The 22997-nt window shown below is 42.2% G+C and overlaps 1 protein-coding gene across 3 annotated transcripts; it reads left to right on the forward strand.

Annotated features, from left to right (window-relative positions):
- Nucleotides 1-321: 321 nt before the first annotated feature.
- On the forward strand, nucleotides 322-17083 carry ADAD1 (adenosine deaminase domain containing 1). 3 transcript variants are annotated; one of them, XM_080986830.1, is made up of 12 exons: nucleotides 322-363; nucleotides 4144-4359; nucleotides 5770-5958; nucleotides 6661-6828; nucleotides 7232-7318; nucleotides 7937-8062; nucleotides 8763-8886; nucleotides 9223-9393; nucleotides 11553-11779; nucleotides 13076-13313; nucleotides 13847-13979; nucleotides 15261-17083. In XM_080986830.1, the coding sequence occupies exons 2-12, from the start codon at nucleotides 4155-4157 to the stop codon at nucleotides 15372-15374; spliced, it is 1782 nt and encodes a 593-aa protein (XP_080842956.1). In that variant the 5' UTR covers nucleotides 322-363; nucleotides 4144-4154; the 3' UTR covers nucleotides 15375-17083. The 3 variants fall into 3 exon arrangements, with proteins under 3 accessions (XP_080842956.1, XP_080842957.1, XP_080842955.1); XM_080986831.1 differs by lacking the exon at nucleotides 322-363 and adding an exon at nucleotides 391-536; XM_080986829.1 differs by lacking the exon at nucleotides 322-363 and adding an exon at nucleotides 3687-4011.
- Nucleotides 17084-22997: the final 5914 nt, after the last annotated feature.

A 22997-nucleotide genomic window follows, 5' to 3' on the forward strand; every position in this document is an offset into this window, starting at 1 on the left:
GCAGCCCTAAAACTCTCCTTAGTAGACCCCATGTAATCTTCTTGCACCACACCCCTTCATCAATGAGGTCTTGCACAAACCATTCTTTCTACAGCAGGGGGAGAAACCTTTTCTTAATACTCCGCCTGTAGGATATACTAAACATATTATACAGTATGAAGAATAGGTAAGAGGTGTTTTTAAATGCTGGAGAAATGTTATAGTAATAAAAAGAAAAATGGACTTTAAATAATAAGAAAGGGAGAATGAACTCTCCCTGTCACCCCTTTTTTCCTTTAGTTGGTTTGGTCTGTTGCTTTTCCTCCCGTGCTCTGTTTGCAGGGAGCCCAGATTGAGACGGGCTTGGTTGGGAGTTGCGTGTAGGTGAGGAGCAGTTCCAAGCTGGCCGACTATTTCCACGTGTCAGCAGTTGCCTTTGATATGCAAAAGCATGTTTTGGGTCTTGTAATTGTACTTGGGGGCTCAGCTGGTCACTTGTTCTTCCTCACTTACTGAGAGATTGCTAGGTCTCTGCTTTCAGTTGTACCAGTTCTAAAGTAGGTTTTCTGGATAAATTTTGCCAGTGTTTTTGATATTTAATTTGAACATGAAATGTTTGTGTAGGGACACTTTTTTTTTAAAAAAGCCTTCTCTTCATTAATGCCGTTTGGAATTTGGTTGAGTAATGCTTGATATATAAAATACAAACTTTTATTCTTAAAAAAAAAGGTTTTACTTAAAAGGAAGTAAATTGAGGATGGAAAGGTTAATGTGCGTATAATGCCGTCATTTCTCTTATAAATGTGGCAGGTGGCTTGCCCAACCAGAAATGTGCTTTGCCTCTTGTTGCCTTTTTAAAAAGTATTTTTATTTAGGTATCAAAAGATACAGAACATCAAAATAACGGCTCATAAATAGTAGAGGGAAGATCAGATACTAGCAGTGTGGTGGACTGGGTGAGAGGGGGGGCATTCCTTTCTGCAGCTCCAAAGTTATGGAATTTCCTCCCTGCAGTGGGTCAGTGTATCTTGCTGTTAACCAGAAGGTTGGGGGTTCGAGCCCACCCAGGGGTGGCTGTGGGCAGGTTTCCTGCATTGCAGGGGGTTGCACTAGATGATCTTTAAGGTCCCTTCCATGTCCACAACTCTTAAGATTCTGTCTCTGCACTTTGACTAGGCTTTTGGCAAACGTTGAAGGCTCACTACTTGACTCTGATGATTATCACCTGTGTAGTGTGTCTTCAGGACCCTCCCTATTCCTGTGACTAATCTGTTTTAGCTGTGTTTAATTAGGAATTTCAAATAGTTTTAGCATGCCCCGGAACCTGCTGTTGGAGGGAAGGTAATGAATTTAATAATAAAAACAATATTGTTGTCTTTGTAGCCTTAGTTTCCGTTGCTGCCATGGCTCTGTAATCAGTCAATATATTCAGAACTTCTGGGATGGGCCGGAAAGCATAAATGCTTTAAAAAGAAACTCAGATAAATGCTTTTGTATTGTTATGTGGTTCAGAGACCTTAGGGCTGTCTTATCATTGCTGGGGTTTGGGTTTCTTTGAAGGGGGGTGCCTAATGAAAAGTTGAATGTAAGTGGGGAGCAAAATGTAATTTGTTAGATGTGAATACAAGGCACAAAAAGAAAGTTAGTAGAGAAGTGTATTAAAATAAAATTAGTAGTGATAATAATAGAGCGTGATTATTAGAGCACAGATTCATTTTGAAGGATTGATGTCAGTGGAGAGAAAGCTAACTGAGGAGTCTGACCCAAATTTTTAATGCTGCTTTAGTGAATAAGAGATGTATTGTTTTGGTTTGAGATTTCCTATAGAGATGTTCCAATTCCATTTGCTTCTCAGATGTGTACATTCTGTTTATTAGAGCTAATTTGGATGCATGGTAGTACCAAATTGGGAAGTCCCACTCACCCACCGAAAAGCATAACGTCTGTAACACCTGCCGATAAGTTTAACTTGTGTGTTGTATCATATATTACACCCTCCACAAGTGGTTTGTCTCTAATTTTTTTATATACGAAGGGTGTTTTTCATTACTATTTTGCCATATTTGTTTTTCCTTTTCCCCTTTTGTTACTAAATTTGCAAATTAAAAATAAAGTTTTAATTTTTATAGCCAAGGTCTCTACTTATCGTCAAAAGTTCCAAAAAGTAGGGGCAATAAAAGGCCCCTCTGTTTTGTGTCTCTATCCCAACCATGATTTCTGATTATAGCCTTACTGCTTTTCTGTAAATTATGTAGAAGTTGAACGAATTTGGAATTGAACCTCATTTGTTTTAAGCGAAGAAAGAAAGAAAATCTGATTGTGGAATGCATTGTGAAATCCAGTGATGCTATTTAAGCTTATTTGCCAGTTCTTTTTCTGAAATAAAAAAAATTAAAGTATTTAAATCCTCCCTCTTACAAAGCCCACCTGATTTTTGCCAACCAGGTGAGGCGTTAATTCTGCTAATCTGTCTGCATGAAAATATTTTTGAATCTTGATTAATGCAGTTGAATGGTATGAGTCTAATAACAGGACCTTTGCCAGGTTTTGGTACCATTACTAACCTTCTGGAATTCATACCCCTTCTTTTTCTGGAATTCATACCCCTTCTTTTTAATTCAGATATGATGCCAAGTTTTCTTTAAAATGTTTTGTTTAAAAGTCCCATAAACCACCCAAGCCAGGTGTTTTGGATTATTATTTTTTTAAGGCACTTTCCATGTATTTTACAGTGTGGTGCAATGATTAAAGTATTTGACTAGGGCCTGGGAGAGCAGGGTTCAAATCTCCACTCAGCTGTGAACCTCCCCGGGCCACCTTGGGCCTAACTTACTTCACAGGCTTGGGGGGGGGGGGGAGAACCATAGACCCCACCAGGGCCATATTTAGGTTTGATGAGGCCCTAAGCTACTAAAGGTAATGGGGCCCTTTATATGTCCTTTGTCAACAACAAATTGCTGCTGTTTTTTGTGTTGCATATATTCTATATGGTAATTTATGGACCAGTCCGTGCAGACTGTAGGCACCCTATATATAGAAATGAGCAAACCAGTGATATTTTAGGGAGCAGGCTAGCAGGCGGGGCCCATTACATCACAGGAGCCTACACAACACAATTTATTTTTGCTGTATGTAGGTTTTGTTTTACTTGTTTTTTATCTTCTATTTTGGAAATGTACATCCAGGTTTTTTTCCTTTAAATTTGGGGGGGGGGCCACGGGGCCCTAAGCTATCGCTTGTCTAGCTTATATGTAAATCTGGCCACTGCACCCCACCTTGAGACCGTTGGAAGATAAAAATGGTACAGTCATACCTCGGGTTACAGACGCTTCAGGTTGCGTTTTTTCAGGTTATGGACTGCTGAAACCCGGAAGAACCGGAACGGGTTACTTCCGGGTTTTGGCGGTCGCGCATGCGCAGAAGTGCTAACTTGCGCTTTGTGCATGTGCAGAAGCACCGAATTGCAACCCACGCATGCACAGACGCACCGCTGCGGGTTGCGAACATGCATCCCACACCGATCACGTTCGCAACCCAAGCGTCCACTGTATATAGATGTAAATAATTAAAGAAATAATAAATAAATGTCCCCAGACCCCCCCCCCCACACACTTCAGGGGCGCCAGAGACCATTGAGTATTTGTGGTGCTGCAGGAGCCGCTAGGACGATGGTGGATGTAGGGGGAGAGAGACCAAGGAAGCAAGCCGCCTGTGTTATGTGTGGGCCCTGCGAGTGGCGCACCCTGGCGCGAGGGCGTTCTCCCTCGGGCGGTTGTTGTGGGACTGCGAAAAGCGCTTCGAGAGCTTGAGCAGCCATGCCCCTCTTTGCAGCCTGCGCGCCCGGCTTCTGTTGGAATTGGTTGGTTTGGCCCGAAGGATGCTGTGTTCCGTTGGGACAAGGTGGCGTCATTCCGTGGCTCCGGAAGGGAGGCCTACAGGCCCGGCGCATCGCTGCGCCATCTTGTCTGTGGAAGGATCGTGTGTTTGACCTTTGTTGTTGGTTTAAATCCTTTCTGAGGAAGGTCTGGTCAAGTCAGTGGCGTTTGGGTTCCTTTCTCCCTCCTCCTTATTGCGTTACTAGGAGCGGGCAGGTGTCCTTAAGGCTGGGCCCACACGCCCCAGCAGTCCTGAATCTCTGGCAATAACTCCTGCTTTTGTTTCCAGGTCGGGGCAAGATGGCGAGTGACTGGCCCCAGGCGTCCCGAGTGCCCAGCTTTGCCCAAATGCTGAAGAAGAACCTGCCCGCCCAGCCGCCGCCGCAACCTTCTCTGCAGGCCTCGGCTCCCTTGTTTCCGCAGGCAGAGAGCGCCAAAGCTATGTTTTTACCGGCAGAAACGTCTAACATTTCCACCTTGGCTTCCAAGGTGACGAACATCTCAGGTATTGGTTTTTGTAAACAGTCGTTTTCGGCTGACGGTCTTGGAAGGCTTTTTTCCTGTTATGTTGGGAGTATCTGAAGGATGTTGCTTCTGTCTGGAGGAAAAGGCAGTTTCTGGCAGTTTTCTTGAATAATTTGTAACCCAGTGTCCCCCCTCCCTCTCTTTGTGGCCAAATGCTGGCCAAAATATCTGGAGGTGGTGTGCCCTGGCCTCTCCAGATGTTGCCCTGCTGTCCAAGGCTGTCAGAGTTATGTCACATCTGCACGACATATTTTAGAGCCCTTTTAATACTGTTTTAACTGCCATGCCTTTGCTCAAGGAATCCTACAAACTGTAGTTTTGCACTCAGAGCTACAGTTTCCAGTACCCTTAACTACTACCATTTCCACACTTCGGGTAGGCCGGGTGAGCCATAATTATTAAAGTGGCAGAAGTGTTTCAAATGTGTTTCAAATAAGGCTATTTCCTATGTCTGATGTGATCGCAGCCAAATTAGCATTTTTAACTTACTCTGCTAGTCTTAATAATAATAATAAATTTTATTTATATCCCGCCCTCCCCAGCCGAAGCCGGGCTCAGGGCGGCTAACAACAATAAAACAGTACAAAGTACAGCATAAACAACAGTCTAAAATCATTCATTATAAAATTAATTAACCTGTGCTCTTCCAAATTTCTGCTGCTGTTATTTGTTTTTGTTCTCCAAAATCGTTTTTGCTTTTAACAGCAAGGTTTCTTCACCGGTCTGGCCAAAAGAAGAGATACTCATTGGCCATCTGAATGTTGTGTGAGTTTATACCTCTTAAGACCGCATACCTGTGAAATCAAAATTTTTGGAGACTCAGAAGAAATGTGTGGAGAGAACATTGCTTTTGCTTATCTTAAAGCTACTTGTTCAAAGATCTTCCAGTTAATATCTCAATGCTTCATCATGTTTTATTGGTTTTAATATATGTTTTTGCTTTAATAATTAAAACCTCTATTGAGACAAGGAATCTAGATGCATTGCTATGGGATTGTGTTCACAGTTCTTTAACAGCCCCACATTTGTGTCTTTCTTTTTAAATGTTTGTCTGTAAAGTGCCTGAAGTCCCTTAATTATATGTGGAAATATCCCAAGAATTCCCCAGTATCCATAATAGGCTTTATGTGCAAGCAGTCTACAGTTCAATCCCACTCCACCTGATTGGCTCTCATTACCTTGTTCATTGGGTGAAATACCACATAAATTTCATATTTAAAACCTTCATAAAGTAACAACCCTGAAAATAAAAATAGCTTTCAAAAAGTTGAAAAATGTCATGATGCCTTTGATAAGGTGAAGAAGCACTTCCTGAATAGCCAAAAATGAACTGACAAAAGCTGCCAAGCAAATATTTTGACTTATGCTATTATCAACTAATGCATTTTAGGTCAAGTTCCTGACTGCCTATATTCCAAAGCAGGACCCATTGTTCCAATCACTTCACTTCCTCCCAAGAAAATTCCGAAGGAATTTGTCACAAAATATAAACGAGGGGATATAAACCCAGTGTCTGCTTTGCATCAGTTTGCACAAATGCAGCGCGTACAGCTTGAATTAAAGGAAACAGTAGCAACAGGTAAATATATATATATATATATATATTAAATAAAATCACTTTCTTGGGAATCCACTCTATTCTAGTACTGGGACATTACAGGTGCTGTTTAATAGGTGGCATTCAAAGCTGCCATATAATATTAGTTTGGTTCTTCTGTTATTTCAATGGCTGCACAACTTGATTAAAATCGACCCATGACATACTATTCCTTGGTTGCCATTTAGATATTTTGCAGCCTTTCCTGTGCTACCGCCATTGCTTCATAAAATGTTGGAGAGGTCACTTGCCTTTGCTTGGTTGCAACTTGGTATCCTCATTCCCTACTCTAGAAATGCAAAGCATAAGTCATAATGCTGGGAATTGGTATCTAAATGTCTAAAACATTTATCTAGAAGAAGTTTCTGTCATTTGACAGTCCCAAATAACTGATTAGGAACCCAATTTAAACTGGAAATGAAAACAATATTCAAATTTATTTCGTACTTGAAGTTCGGTGTCACAATGATATGATAGTTACGTCTTGGTTTGGCTGGAGAATGAAGATTAGGAAAGAGCAGCGCTGTCCGAATATCCCTGAAATGGTTGGTTTTCTACCAATATTGAGCTATTAGATACAACGGAATTCAAATTTGGTGAAATGCAATATTCATAAATTATAATAATATAAAACTTTTACAGTTGCATTTATCTAAAAAAAGATTTCCTGTGGCACTTTTTAAGGTAATCTCTTGGGATCATACTTTGCATTTTGTGCTGTGGTTGATGGCATTCAGTATAAGACTGGATTGGGGCAAAACAAGAAGGAATCAAAATCCAATGCCGCAAAACTTGCTCTTGATGAATTACTGCAGTTAGATGAGACAGAACCAAAACCTCTAGAAAATCCAGGTACTTTTGCTACTATGATGTTTGTCTCTTCACTGTCAGGTTCAGGGGTGGGGGAATAACGTTATCGTAGACTAACCCAATCTTTTATTCTGTATTGGGACCCTAGCGCTGGGGATATTGAAAAGAGTGGCAGATAGTACTGCATCTTCTTGCCCCTGTTTCAAGTAGCACTGCCATGTTTTTGAATCTTCATAGTGGCTATGATGTTTGTCGGAATATTCCAAAGTTTTGGCCCCACCTGGTCTAGTTGTATTGCAGACAGCTGATGTGTGGGGTACTTTGACTATTCCAGAGACCAGTTGTGTTGGTTTGTAGCATATATTGGTTAAAGGAGCATATATTTCTCTTAAGTAACATGTTAGGTTGTTATCTTCTCATTTTTTCCAATTTGGTATCTTTGCAGGTCCTCCCAGGAATCTTTCAGAAACTACAACCGTAACTGAACCTCAAAGAACAGCTGAAGCTAGCTACATTTCAAAGCTTCCTTATGGTAGGCATTTTCTGTTTTTCTGTCAAATGTATGGTTGTGCGTGTTCATTTTTTATCAGCAAATAAACTGCTGTTTCCATAGCACAGTTTACCCGTGAGCCACTAACCCAGCGCTTGGGGTGCCAAGCAAGACCTTCATTGGTGCCTTAACATCTGCAGAGGTTGGTTTGGTGATCGCTGTATAAAGTGTAGAATTGTTAGGCTTATAAAGATGGAACTTTGTTGTGGCATCTCAAGTTAGCTATCACTCCGGTTTTTTCGTTTTTGCTTTGTTTTGGGTCAACTAAAAACAACAATTATTGGTGATATAACCAGAGATGCAGTAGGCTACATAATCTAGTGAATGGCATGGAAGAGCTGTTGTGTAAAGATAAGCTTGCTTGTGTACTACCTGTTTATTCTTAAGAAAGCTTGTGTACTACCTGTATATTCTTAAGAAATATTCTTACTTGAAGTACACTCTGTGGGCTCCCAAGAGAAGGATTTACCATTCCACACTTCCTCCTTATACCAAGGAGAATAAACGTTCATTCACACTATTTTTCCCCTTTAGTGATGATCTCCAATATTTCTAAACAGTTGGTTTTGATTCTTTGCTTTATCTTTATAACTTTACTAGAAGGGCTGCATCTTGCGTATGAAAAAATTTCTCAAGCTGTCAGGGAAACATTCAACAGTTTGACTGCTAAATATCCAGAGTACCAGAGTTGTAGCAGTTCGCTGGCTGCTTTCATAATTGAAAGAGGTAAGCACAAACGTTGTTGTTGTTTAAATTGCTCTAGGGCAGCAGTGGCAACTTCCGGTCCCCATAAAGCCACCCTATCCCCCCCCCCCCGGTCATGTGGTTTGGCTCAAACCATGCTCACTCATTCATCACTGAAAGTTAGGCATGGCACTGGTGAGGATCTAGCGTCAAATTCAAAAGGAAATATTGAGAGGTGCTGTTGCTTAGGAATTTGGCACATACAGTGGTACCTTGGTTTAAGAACAGCTTAGTTTATGAACAACTTGGATTAAGAACACCGCAAACCCGGAAGTAGGTGTTTTGGTTTGTGAACTTTGCCTTGGAAGCACAACATGTTCCGCATCTTGTTGAGTGTGTGCCATTTCCATTTGTAAATTGAGTCCCCCGCTGCTATGGGAAAGCACGCCTTGGTTTAAGAACGCTTTGGTTTAAGAACGGACTTCCAGAACAGATTAAGTTCGTAAACCAAGGTACCACTGTATTGCCTGGCTTGCATTTTACGTATGATGTTAGGTGATGGATAGGCCTGTCAAACTGGCCTACAGGGAGCTGACAGCTTGTGGCCCCAGTCCTTTATTCAAATTCAGTTTTGCACCCCTTGCTCTAGGACGTATCTCTAAAAATATCATTGAATAAAAATAAAGCTGAATTCCAAAATGGGCAACTAAATTTCTCAAATGTTTTGTTTGTTTGTTTTTAGTTAGACAGCATGAGGTGGTCGCTATCGGAACAGGTGAATTCAACTATAGTCAATGTGGTCATCCAGATGGGAGAATATTGCATGACTCTCATGCTGTTGTTACTGCAAGACGCTCTCTTCTTAGGTAAAAAAATAAATAACACTGCTGCTTTTTCTCAAATTAAAACTGCTGCCGGTACACTTGTACTGTGCCTTGGAGGGCTAAACTGGTCAGGGACCCATACCAGGGGTCTATTGGACTTAAACTGTTATGCCAAGAATGCCCTGGGCCTCCCAGCCAACTGGGGACTCCCACCCCGGGCCTCAGACCAGCTCTTCCAGGGCCAGCTAATTCTTGGGAATATGTAATTTTACTCTAAAAGTAATTTGACACTAAAAGTTTTGTGTTCCTCCTGGTTTCTCTAATACAGATTTTAAATGCATCCTGTGTTGTATCTGAAATACTTATGCTTCTTTCAAGGTATTTTTATAGACAGCTTTTGCTCTACTACAGTAAAAATGCTGCCATGATGGATAAGTCCATATTTTGCATTGAGCCATCTTCAAACTTGCTTGCGCTAAAACCAAACGTAAGCATATTTCTCTACATGAATCAGTTACCAAAAGGATCTGCTCAGATTAAGTCCAGGCTGTAAGTATTAGACATTCCAACATTATAAAGTTTAATTCATGCAGATGCGTTTTTCTCATTAAGATGGTTTTACATTGTATTTGCTGCACAAGAAAGTAATATTGATTAGTCTGATTTGTAACACATTATCGCAGAGGTTTGCAGTTACGATTATTGGAAGGCCAACCTACTGAAAAGAAAAAGGGAGAGTAACGTAGAAGTGATGCAAAATCAAATTTAAGTGAAGCCCAGTTCATACAGATAGCTGTTAATTTTATTTTCACAGCTTCAAACATCTATCTTTTGATTTTCCCCAAGCACTGAGTTACAGTGGTGCCTCGCAAGACGAAATTAATCCGTTCTGCGAGTTTCTTCGTCTTGTGGATTTTTTCGTTTTGCGAAGCACGGATGCACCCTGGTACTGTATTATAATGGGATAGCGGGCAAAGCACAAAGCGGGTCACTCCCCAGCAGGAGGAGTTTCCCCAGCCTGGAGGATCTGTTGCCGGGAAGAGGCAAAGACACCCCCTCCCACCTCCCCACGAAAACAGCCCCCCTTCCTCTGTCGCCAAGCCTTGCCACGTCTTCGCTCCGCCAAACCGTGTCCCACATCAAAGCCCCAGCCCGCTCCTCTCCCTCTCTCTCCACGAGGTGCCAAAGGAAGTTCGAGCCCAGGAACCAAGGGCGGACGCACGAAGCGCCCGGCGCGGACTCTCCCTTGCTCCCCCCGTTACCTTGCGCCACGCCGCCGGGCTCCCCACAGTCTCGGCAGCTGCTCCCGGCTTCTTCCCACCCCCGCAAAGGCGCCTTCGCGGCGGCCCAAGCGCAGTGGATGCCTCCTCCTCCTCCTCCTTTGTCCCGCCTCCTCCTGCCTTCGCGCAGTTAGGGCAAAATGGAGCAGCCACATGGGGAGCGGGAGAGAGAGAGAGAGGCGGCGGCAGCGCAGAGACCCAGCCAGATCCGCTGGATCCCAGCCCACCTGCCTCCTCTGTGCCCTCTCCAGAAGAGGATCCCTCTGGAAAAGGTAGGTCGCTTCCTCGCTCGCTCCCTGCCAGCCCAGTTCCCGCTTCAAAAGGAAACAAACTCACAAGACGTTTCGTCTTGCAAAGCAAGCCCATAGGGAAATTTGTCTTACGAAGCACCTCAAAAACCGCAAAACCCTTTCGTCTTGCGAGTTTTTTGTCTTCCGAGGCATTCGTCTTGCGGGGCACCACTGTAGTGTAAATTTACAGTGCTTTGTTTACAACTGAAGTGATAGAACTCTCTTTGATAAATTAACTCATATGCAATTAGCCAATTATTACCAAACATGTTTTGCTTTTGTATGTATGTATGTATGTATGTATGCAGACTTCTACCCATTTACAGTAGGTTTTTCTGGGCTGTGAACCAGTCATTCCACAGGAATAGAGGGCACTTTTTGGTGGGCACCACCTGCTTCCATCTTGGAAAGGAGCTCCCTGCCTCCCCAAACTGGCTCTGTTCATATTGAAGATGAAGACTAGCTGTTACAGAATCCAAGCCTTAAAAGATCTCCCTTGTTGGCATAGCTTCCTAGTGGTTGAGAAGGGGTCCTCTTGAAAGAAATAATTGATATTGTGATTGTGACAGCAGTTATGAATGTGGAGCCTGTCCTGTTATGTATGTTTCCATGTACAGTGGTACCTCAGGTTAAGTACTTAATTCATTCCGGAAGTCTGTTCTTAACCTGAAACTGTTCTTAACCTAAAGCACCACTTTAGCTAATGGGGCCTCCTGCTGCTGCTGCACTGCCGGAGCACGATTTCTGTTCTCATCCTGAAGCAAAGTTCTTAACCTGAAGCAATATTTCTGGGTTAGCAGAGTCTGCAACCTAAAGCGTATGTAACTTGAGGTACCACTGTATTAGAATGCTATTGCTTGCCAGGGTGATAGGAAAAGGTCAATTGGAAGGAAATCACATACTGCTGATAGCTCCCTATTAGCCAAAGATACCATAGTTCTTTGAGCTGTTGACCTAGCACAAAAGGAGCCTTGCCAGCTACCTTTAGTCCCTGAGAGGGGCTAGAACTTGAGTTCCGTCAAGTTCTGGCTGAAAAAAAGCCCTGGTATAAAGGCATTCACTTAGAGGCTGACTTCTATTTTGCTATGACTGGGGAAACTGCTATATCTTAATTATTGTGCTATATACTTAATTATAGACGCCTCAGTCCCAATTCTGCATCTGCATTTGAAGCTGATGAGGAACTGTGCCTTCATGTCGCTGTTGAAGGCAAGGTTTATCTCACGGTCTACTGTCCTGCTGAAATTTCTAGAATAAGCAGCATGTCTGCTAGTGACAAACTGACAAGATGGGAAGTACTGGGTGTTCAGGGAGCCCTGCTAAGTCACTTCATTCAGCCCGTTTATGTTAACAGGATCATTGTTGGTAAGTGAGTGACTTCTAATTATTAAATTCTGTTAAAATGCATCATAACAAATCACATACTTTCACGCTTGTCTGTTGGGTTGCTAAGTGGTCCCCAAAACAGAACAGCTTCTGAAACATACAGTGACATGAAATTTAGCTTTAAATTTGATAAATGTCTTATCTTTTTTCTATTCAAAGTATTTAACCAGCTTACAAAATTCAGTACTAAAATATAAAACGACATTTTAAAAGCCTTTCACAACCTAGTGCCCTCCAGATGTCATGGGTTACAGTTCCCATAGCCCTGATGGGAACTGTAGTTCAAGATATCAAAACATAGTTTTGAAAAATTTTGATTTACAGGTTGAAAGCTAAGTCTATCCAATCTCTGGGCCAATTGACATGAAATCAGTTCATCTGTATGCTACACTCGCATGGTGCTTGTACTTTTATTCTGTACCCTTTGCATGAAAATATCACCTCTCTGCCATTTCTGATTGTGAACTCCAGTAATGTTTGAGAGAGAGTTCCATGTTTGTGCACACTTATGCACAGGGTAGAAAGCTGCACTTGGTGTAATAATAATAATAATAATATTATAATAATTTATTATTTGTACCCCGCCCATCTGGCTGGGTTTCCCCAGCCACTCTGGGCGGCTTCCACAAAGATCAAGAATACACTAAGATGTCACATGTTAAAAACTTCCCTGAACAGGGCTGCCTTAAGATGTCTTCTGAATGTCAGGTAGTTGTTTCTCTTTGACATCTGATGGGAGGGCGTTCCATAGGGCGGGCGCCACTACAGAGAAGGCCCTCTGCCTGGTTCCCTGTAGCTTTGCTTCTCGCAATGAGGGAACCGCCAGAAGGCCCTCGGCGCTGGATCTCAGCGTCCAGGCAAAACGATGGGGGTGGAGACGCTCCTTCAGGTATACTGGGCCGAGGCCGTTTAGGGCTTTAAAGGTTAACACCAACACTTTGAATTGTGCTCAAAAACGTCCTGGGAGCCAATGTAGGTCTTTCAAGACCAGTGTTATGTGGTAAACTTCCTAGTGCACATCCAGTATGCACCTTGTGTGTTTAGACTTGAGTCTCTTCTTTCAGTCAATATTAAATATTGAAACACTGGCTGTTTCCTAGTATCTGCGTTCAGTGGGCTACATGTCTTGTTAACTTCTGAAAACTAATGTTCTATGGGAATGGGGCTTAAAGCAGTGTGAATGGTAACTGTACATCTCCATAGAGCAAAGGTTCAGAGTCTAGAAGCATGCCTTGATCTTCTCTAAATATTTGGTGTGGTTCTTAATGTTTTTAGGGGATGGGAACTGCCATGATACACGAGGACTGGAAATAGCTATCAAACAACGGGTAGATGATGCTCTCACTTCAAAACTGCCCATGTTCTACATGGTGAACAAACCTCGCATTAGCTTGGTATCTGCTGCTTGCGCTGTACAGGTAGACTTGGAACGCAGATCTCTTAGTTTGAATTGGTCCCAAGGAGACTTGTCGTTGGAGGTCGTAGATGGGCTAAATGGGAAGATCACAGAAAGGTAAATGTTTATAACAAAAAGTACATTAAATTGAAAGAAGCACCTCTGTTCAAAACAAGTGGGAAGTTATTCTCATGTGCTCGGTCCCCGCTCCTGTCAACCTATCAGTTCGAAAGCACACCAAAAAGTGCAAGTAGATAAATAGGTACCGCTCTGGCGGGAAGGAAAACGGCGTTTTCGTGCACTGCTCTGGTTTTGGTGTTCCATTGCGCCAGAAGCGGCTTAGTCATGCTGGCCACATGACCCGGAAAAACTGTCTGCAGACAAACGTCGGCTCCCTCGGCCTGTAAAGCAAGATGAGCGCCACAACCCCAGCATCATCCGCGACTGGACTTAACTGTCAGGGGTCCTTTACCTTTACTTTTAATCTTGGTTATGCATTCTATAAAATAACTTTGAAACAGAGGCTTCTAGTTTTCCACGTGACCCTAAAACCTGTTAAGGGTTTTCAGTAACTTTGCTCTCTATAACTAGTTGAATTCAGACAAATAACCACTAGTGTGCTCTTTATCATCACTATTTTTCATACCTAGTTCACCCTTCAAAAGTGGCATTTCGATGGCAAGTCGTCTTTGCAAGGCCGCAATGTTAAGTCGTTTCAATTTAGTGGTTAAAGAATCAAAGAGAGATGATTTACTTAAAGCGGGCACGTACCACGAAGCAAAGGTAAGACTTGATGAAAGGAAACTTGCTGTAAGTGCAGATCTCGTGAATTCTATTTTGTTCATTCACTGAGTTCAGAATTGGTTTGGTTTTAGCAAGGGGAAACAGTATCCTAGATCTTGTTATTTGAGTAGCTGTTAATCTAAAGGTCACAGTTCAATACTATTCATTAATTTGGAAAGTAATTCAGTAGTATACATGGTTCTATTGTATTTTAGAACAAGAGCACATCAGTAATTTGTTTACCATGATACAGGGAAGAAATTTAGTAATCTATCCATCTGCTTTAACAAATGTGTTAAATTGGCTTTCATCTTGTATTTAAAAGATAGGAATAGCATGATAAAGTAGCTGATAGATCCTTGTGCCCTCTTCAGCTTTGAACTGTAGAAAGGGCTGGGGCTGGGGTTAAAGGCAGTTTGTATAGGTTAGTGGGGTAGGAGAATGTGCACTCCTGACAGGAGGCTTAGTTGGATCAGAATTGAGTGTAAACTTCCAGAGTTAGTGCTAAATACAATAATTCCGCTAAATGAGCCACACAGCTGCTAAAAGGCCGTGAGGGTTGGCGGTTCAAATCCCCACGACGGTGTGAGCTCCCGTTGCTCAGTCCCTGCTCCTGCCAACCTAGCAGTTCAAAAGCACGCAGTGCAAGTAGATAAATAGGTACCACTCTGGCGGGAAGGTAAACGGCATTTCTGTGCGCTGCTCTGGTTCTCCAGAAGCGGCTTAGTCATTCTGGCCACATGACCCGGAAGCTGTACTCCCTCGGCCAGTAAAGCGAGATGAGCACCACAACCCCAGAGTCGTCTGCGACTGGTCCTAATGGTCAGGGTCCCTTTACCTTTTTACCCATGTACTATATGAAACCCAAGGGGCGCATTGGTTGCCAGATGTGAAATATATTGACATTATTTTCAGCTCCCCTACCCAGCAAGAGTGCTCTCCCCAGGGAGGCTTGCTTGTCACCTTATTTAGGTACCAAGTGAAAACATTTCACTGTAACCAGTCCTTTGGCAGATTAAGCAATTTATGTCATTTTAAATATGTTTGTGGCGGGGGGGGGGTGTTACTGGTTTTCATTTCTTAAATTGTATTTTGTGTTTTTATGTTGTGTGATTTTTGGATGATAATTATTATTAATAATGATTTTATTAGAGATAAATAGGCCTTTTGGAGCATTTGTATTTCAACAAGCTTGCCGTACACAAACTTTCAAAACGCATTGTGAGGATTTCTTTATACCAACCTCCCTGTAAAATTATTAATTGAACTTTTAAAATTTAGATTATGGCAGAGTCCTACCAAGGAGCGAAATATTTGCTGAAAACCTACCTGGAGCAGCATGGTTTTGGGTCTTGGATTGTGAAGTCTCCACGTATGGAACAATTCAGTATGTAAAGATTAATATATCGGCTCCGGAGCTCTTGAAGTAGACTAGTTTTTTTGAGTTTCTTAACTTTTTCATTGGTTAGTAGTTGTAGATCAGTACAGTGTCAACTGATTGCTGAAAAAAATGTACATACGCAAAATAAGTTAGCTAAGTTGTTAATATATGCGGGCCATTTTTATTACTTAAGTCTCTTGCCAGCATAAAGATATCTGGCATTAAAGTATAGTTTGGTGTTTTATGTGTGTTATGCATTTGCAGTAATATATTTTTAATTGATTTCTCATACTTTGGCTACGAAGCTTTAAAATAAGTGAGGTTGAACAATGTAAAAGTGGAGAATTGTGTGCTGGCAATTATTATTTTGCCAGGTTCAGTACCTGCTTGTAATGGCAGTGCAAGTTACCATGTCATCGCCTTGTTTTAAAGATTGGTTGCTTCTCTTCTGGCTTTAAAAGCCACAATTTTCCTTATTAATCGTCATTAAACTTTGGTGGTCTATATATTTTTTCAATTGTGGGCACTCAAGTTTACGCCTGTAGGAAACTACAGCAGTAGAAAACCCCACGAGCGCAGTGTCAAACCAAATATGTGATCTACTCATGGTACATTGTGGAAAACAGGCCTTCAAGCTTTTCAAGCCCATATTTTGTGCATAATTGTGTTTGCATTTGGAAACAACTTGGAAATTGTATCAGGTGTCTTAAATATTTCATTTGCAATTTGACTTCAGAGATGATGTTGATGACTTAATGTCCTTTTCCCTCTAAAATCCTTAAGACTGAAAGGGTCTTAATCACATACCGTAGTTTGCCATTAAAATTAATCTACCCAGCTTCATAAAAAGTTGTGTGTGATACATCGATTTCCAAGAACTAGCAAGCTCACAAACATTCTACTGCTTTTGTGGTCCAAATGGTAAAAATGTGCAAACCAGTAGCCAAAGGGATATATTTAATGCCATTTCATTGAAGTTGGTGTCGCCCCTTCAGGAGTTGGTTTATATAAGGGCGGGTATCTTGGAAAAGGCATTTATTGTGGTTAAGCTGTTTCAAGAGTCCTCATAATCTAAGTTTTTGAATCAAAGTGAAGGAAGTTTCATGTATATTGGCAGTCAAATACTATTTGCCAGGAACATGCTTGGAACTGAATGGCTGTAATGGATATATGACTGTCTGCATGGAGAGTCTTTCCTGGCCACAAAGCGGAGATAGATCTCTACAGTTGCACAAACAACAGGGCAAACAGCTTTTATACCATGTGAAGCCACTGCCACCCAAGTATTTTCACAGCACCTTCATTGTGATACTTTTGTGAATGAAACAGGCCTGAGCTTCTGAAGACTAGCCTGACCTACGCTGTAACTTTTTTTTAAAAAGGGGGGTGGTTTGACTCACTGTTTTCTGATTCACATTTAGAGGCTTTGAACAGTAAGATGAGATTTCTAGTTTTTTAATAGGAATTATCCCGGGTAGCCTGCATGGTGCTTTCCAGTTGGCTTACAATTCCCATCATCCCTGACCACTGGCCATTCTCACTGGGCATACTGGGAGTTTAAGTCCAACAACATCTGAGGGGCATCACTTTGGCTGCTCCTAAATTAGTGCGTGTTACTGAGCAATAACTTTTAGCCCGATGAAGAAATAAATGTGTTGGGGCTTTTTTTTGTTAAATTGTGGGTCGTCCCCCCCCCCAATAAAACTTGTTTTTTTGCTGAGAATTGTTGTTTGACTTGTATGGCTTGAAGTAATAATAATGCGTTCCTTTTCACTGGAAAGTTTGATCCCCACTGCTGCCCCCGTTCTTAAAGCCTATTGCAACAAATCTATGGAGAGTTTTGGTAACTAAACATTTTCACTGTGCCATTTTCTCCACTGGTGCGCATTCCCACAATGCACCTTGATGCCAAACTTCATGCGCTCATGCTGCCGTGTTAACACGTCCTCAATATCAGAAGTGTGCAGGGTTCTTCACAGGACACAAGTGACAATAGGCCTCTCCCAACACCCCCCTCCTTCATGAACCAAGGGGAGGGGGGTATCTAAGGACAGAACAACAAATTACGCTACAGAAGTCCAGGAATTATATTGAGGTGATATTTACGGATAAATGTAGCAGATCATTTGGGGAAAGGCACATTTTCTTCATGTAAACTAGCTAGCGAGAATAATACCTTAATAGTGTGTACAGTCGTACCTCGAGTTACAAATGCCTCCGGTTACAAACGCTTCAGGTTACAAACTCCGCTAACCTGGAAGAGTTACCTCGAGTTGAGAACTTTGCCCCAGGATGAGAACGGAAATCGTGTGCTGGCGGTGCAGCGGCAGCAAGAGGCCCCATTAGCAAAAGCACGCCTCTAGTTAAGAACAGTTTCAGGTTAAGAACGGACCTCCGGAACAAATTAAGTTCGTAACTAGAGGCACCAGTGTAATTACTCTTAATCCATTGCTAGAAGACATGGAGACAAATATGAACAGTGGGCATGAGAGAAAACAATGCAGAAGTAAATCATGATTCAAACCTAATGTGGGGTGGCCTGTCTACTGTCCCAGTTTTCATGTTTATTTTCCTCCAGGCATTTATATACTGAATCGTTAGCATGTCTAAGAAATGATATAAGGACTCAGGTTGTCCTCAAAATATTATGAAGGTTTTAAATTAATACAATACATGAAATTGCCCTGGTAATATTGGCAGCCACTGCAAGCTTTTTAAGCACTGGAGTTAAGTGCTGGCAGGAGTCTGTCCCTATTGACAAATATAGCTGCAGTATTGTGCACAAGAGGAGGTTCCAGACAACCCTACAAAGAGTATATTGATGGGAAGTTCTGCTTCTGCACATGAGTCTGGCAAACCGCTCTAAACTGAAGCATTCCTTTCCTCACCCGCCCTAGAATGTTCAGTTCACATTGAGTTCATGAAACATCGTACCCTGACCTGTTCTTAATGCATGGTTGACCACATCTACGGAATGCGATTGTTATGCTCTTTTAAGTTTTGCAATATCAATCACTAGTAATAGTTTAATAAGGAGGTTTTCATACCTGTCCAACCATGTGTTCCCTTTCCCAACCTTTAATCTATTGGTGATTAATGCCTATATACAACCCTTGCATTGTATTTGTGTTAACCAATCAGCAACAAGCACATATGTGGCAATGCTGTAATATTCAATAAAAGGGACTCCCCGAGACATGCTCGGCAAATGCCTCCCATATGACACTTGTCATTCGTCTGTCGTTTACTTCAACCCAACAGTATATTGCAATAATAATCAAGGCTTGAAATTACCAAAACACAACCCGTCACATCCTGGCTATCCTTCCCTGTCCAGATATTGCTATCGTCTATGTACCTGCCCTCACTGCCACTAATATATTTATTTCATTTCATTTCATTTCTATACCACTTTATATTTTAAAAGAAAATCTCAAAGCGGTTTACAGAATATTAAAACATCAAGAAAACAATCTGAAGAAAGTCAGATATAGAGCATACCGCGAAAGCAACTTAATTAACAGAAAACTACAATATTAAAGATTTCAAAATAAAACATTACAAAAGAGGTCAACTACAGAACACATATTTAAGACAAAGTTGACAAAAAAAAACAAACCCAAACATTTCAAAAAAAAACATTGCTAAGTGAAGTCAAATATAAAATGCACATTTCAAACAGCATAATTAACAAGAGTATATACTCTTATAAAGAGTATAAGACACGGCTGTTTAGCAGGCACCAAAAGATGGGACAAAAGAATCCAATAGTTAGGGTTTGTTGTCAGGCATAGCGATGTCCCTCTGGTCTCCCCAGGAACCACTTGGGTAGAGGTGGGTGAGTGTGGGTCCCGCCCCCTAGGCCAGGTGGAAAGGGCCTTGCAGGGAGCGGCCTTCACGGCTCACAGCCGGGCGATATCCCTCTGGTCTCACTACATCCCTAGTACTTTTTAAAAGAGAGTCTAACTTCACATCTTCATTTGTTTAGGAAACAACACACACAAAATGCAGCCTATTTAAATTATGTGGAAAATGGACAAGGTCTCCATGACAGAGCAACTGGTACCACATGCACACATTAGCAGAACAAGCAGGGCAAAGACAGGGTGGTCAGTGTCCTCCTTTGGAGAAGACTTGTGTCCATTTGAAGGGCTATCAGAAGGTTAGGATAAGGACAGGTGGCAGAATAAGGACGGGTGGCAGTTCTCTGTATGATGTGCTCTGTTTGAATGGCTGTCCATTCCAAACCTGGTTTAAAAGTAAAGGAGGAATGCAGGGGCCCAGGAACTGGCCATCAGAAGCGAGCACCTTGGCAGAAGACTGAGCACATTCACACAGGCCCTGGTCCTCCCCACTGCAGTGAGATGTATCGTATTCCTCTAAAAATTATAGGGTGATATCTAACATTAGTCATACATTAAAATAATGCATCCAGCTAATTCATACTCAGTTTCACCGAAACCAAAGGGTCTACATTGTATGACTCAGTATTGTAGTAATCATTTTTAAATGTGGATCTATATACAGCATATATACAGTATATCCTCTTTCTTTCTTTTTTAAGCCATGTGGCAGTGGCCATTATAAGCAGAGAGATCAATTACTGTACAGTGGTACCTCGGGTTACATACGCTTTAGGTTGCATACAGACTCCGCTAACCCAGAAATAGTGCTTCAGGTTAAGAACTTTGCTTAAGGATGAGAACAGAAATTGTGCTACGGTGGCAGCAGGAGGCCCCATTAGCTAAAGTGGTGCTTCAGGTTAAGAACAGTTTCAGGTTAAGAACGGACCTCTGGAACGAATTAAGTACTTAACCCGAGGTATCACTGTAATTCGGAGAATCTAGGGAAGCAGTTGCAGTAAGTGCTATTATTCAGTCTGTGTCTCAGACTGGCTGCACAATGAGGAGTAGTGGGAGGCATCAGTCAGGAAACCCCCAAGGGAGACCTCAGAGGAGGAAGGCTCAGAGCCTGGGGATTGGGAAAGGGACAGTGAGGGGAGGTCAGAGGGAGTAGGAGCTGGATGCTGAAGGGCAACAAAGTTTAGTGAGCAGGAAGAACCTGTGGAAGGAAGCAGTTCAGACTCCAAGGCTGAAGCAGAGGAGGGACGTCAAGAGACTGAGGAGGAATCCAGGGAGTCTCCCTCTCCTGCTGCGACAAGCTCCCCTCCAGTCTTGTCTCCAAGAACGCACAGAATAATGAGGAGAGTGGAACAGAGGCCAAAGATGCTCAGATGCTGTTTGAGACTGCTTGGGAGAGGAGGAGCCTTAGAAGGCAGGGACCTCAGTCCTGACAACTGCTCCACCGGGCCAAGACCTACTGGGAAGTGTCGCTGAGTTGTATGTTCATTTCCTTGAATAAAAAGTTGGCTGAGCACTGACAACTGGCCTTGCTTCTTTGTGCTGACCTGCATCTGACTCCAGCCCTGGCAGCCCGGCCCTTTGTTTTCCCCCTGATCATGGGAAGTGCAGTTTGACCATAACTCTGCTTAGAAGGAAGTCCCAGTGATCTGGCCAGTGTGCTTTGGGGGCACAGCTATAACACAGTGGTGGAGTGTGTGTGTTGTAGGGAGGAGGTCACAGATTTCCAGATATGGCTGCTGGAGGAAATCCTTAGAGAGAGACTGTCAGTCTTTGATACAAAGCCAGATGGGAGCACTGGCCTAATTCAGTTATAAGGCAGCTTCCTTTGTTCCTGTGCTTAGGGCTGCAGCCATGAAGCTCAATTCCACGGATGAATTTGTATACACAAGATGGCAGCTTTAGGCTTGCGGTCTAGGAGTAGCCACAATGGCATCATTCATAGAATTGGAATTGCAGAGTTGGAAGGGACCCTGAGGGTCATCTAGTCCAACCCCCCTGCGATGCAGGAATCTCAACTAAAATACATCCATGACAGGTGGCAATACAACCTCTGCTTCAAAACCTCCAGGGAAGGAGAGTCCACCACCCTCCTAGAGAGTCTGTTCCACTGCCTAACAGCTCTTACTGTCAGAAGGTTCTTCCTACACTTAGTTGGAAAGGCCTCTATGGGCATATATGGGCATTGTTGGCAACCGATGCCACACAGCATGGCATTACCCTGGCCCCCTACTCTAAGTAAGTTGATTTGAGAACAACAAAAAACAGGACATAAAAACATGCTTGCTCCTGGCTTATTTTCACTAACTATAGTTAATCCAGAAATCTCTGAGTGTGGATGTCACAGGAAACTGTGGTTAGTTTACACATTTGTTGCACAGGCAAACAAAAAAATTACACATAACACGGAGCAAAATAACACCGTATTCCGAATCTTGGCTGTCTCTCAGAGTGCACTAATATAAACACTGAACCAGATGGACCCCTAATGAAACATTTCTCCCCATGAGAAATCATCTGTCATGTCACTGACATTTTCCTGTCAGGTATTAAAAGAGGAACTACTGAATAGTCGTGCAAAGAAGCTATCATCTCAAGCAAAAACCTTTCATTGCAATCACATTATATGTAGTTAGGATATCAAGCTAGACAAGTCAAGTGTGGGCTTATCTGGAATACTACCAGTCAGCCCCCATTTTCAAGTGGGCCAGTGCCTGCTAAAATGTTAAAGGAAAATACCAGTTTACCATCTTATAGATCAGCCTTCTGCTCTCTCTGTGGCAATGTTTTCCTTGCCCAGTGCAAACAAGGCAAATTCCTTTAAAATGAATGCTTTTGATTAGGAGAATTTTAAATCTATTGGCAATGGCAAATAGATTAATGACGTCATGCATTACACAACTGTGGTTGCAGCAGGATAAAACCATATCCAAAGTAATTTCACACGGTAATTTCACCTCTAACTGCTTTCCTGTAAAACAACAGTCCAACTTCAGTGATGATTATCCGGAAAATGACTACACATTTCACCCAATTTTGCAAGTTACAATAATTATGCAATCATGTCATGGCGGTTAAAGTTAAGACAAAGATAGAACAGAAAAGAGCACTGAACTTTAAACCACACAAGGCATTCTTAAGCATCAAACACTGAGGTTTTTAATCCTCAAAGTGAAATGAAATTTCTTCTGTAATTAGTGGAGCTGTACATCTATGGCCCCTGGCCTCTTAAGTGAGATGGGCGCACAACCCTAGAGTCGGACACGACTGGCCCGTACGGGCAGGGGTACCTTTACCTTTACCTTGCATCTATTTCAGTCACTCCAAACCCTTCTCATCCACCAACCAGGTATTATATTTCAACAAAGCAATTTTCAAGGGAAAGACGACCAGTATGCTACAAACGGGAGCAATGATTTAAAATTAATTTAAAATTAACCACCACTTTACTTCTTTTTAAGCCAACTTTTTTAAAAACAAGCACCCAGTCTTCATTCATTCTATCATAGAATGTTGTGCATACATAGGAGTGAGAAGCAACTGCTGTCCTTTCCAACTGTACCCCAGATTACTTTCCAACTGTACAGCCCATTTGCTTTGCTCCATAGAATTCAATGGGGGCCACTGAGATCCAAGCCAGCCCCTCTTCCCATAGTCTTTCCCTTATTCTCCTGTGCAGGTCTTGTTCCTGTAGTTTGTAATCCATGAGATTTGGGTGGATTATAAATTCAGTTCCTTTGTATTTGCAGAATGTATTAATTTGGAAAGAAAATACTC

Source organism: Podarcis pityusensis (assembly GCF_964106645.2).
Source record: "Podarcis pityusensis genome assembly, chromosome: 17".
In the NCBI taxonomy this organism is placed as follows: domain Eukaryota; kingdom Metazoa; phylum Chordata; class Lepidosauria; order Squamata; family Lacertidae; genus Podarcis; species Podarcis pityusensis.

Coding starts and splice junctions, on each gene's coding strand:
- ADAD1 (XM_080986829.1), top strand. CDS start 3,795: ATGCCCCTCTTTGCAGCCTGCGCGCCCGGCTTCTGTTGGAATTGGTTG. Junction 5,959..6,660: donor AAAGGAAACAGTAGCAACAG/GTAAATATATAT, acceptor GCACTTTTTAAG/GTAATCTCTTGGGATCATAC. Junction 8,887..9,222: donor GCAAGACGCTCTCTTCTTAG/GTAAAAAAATAA, acceptor GCTTCTTTCAAG/GTATTTTTATAGACAGCTTT.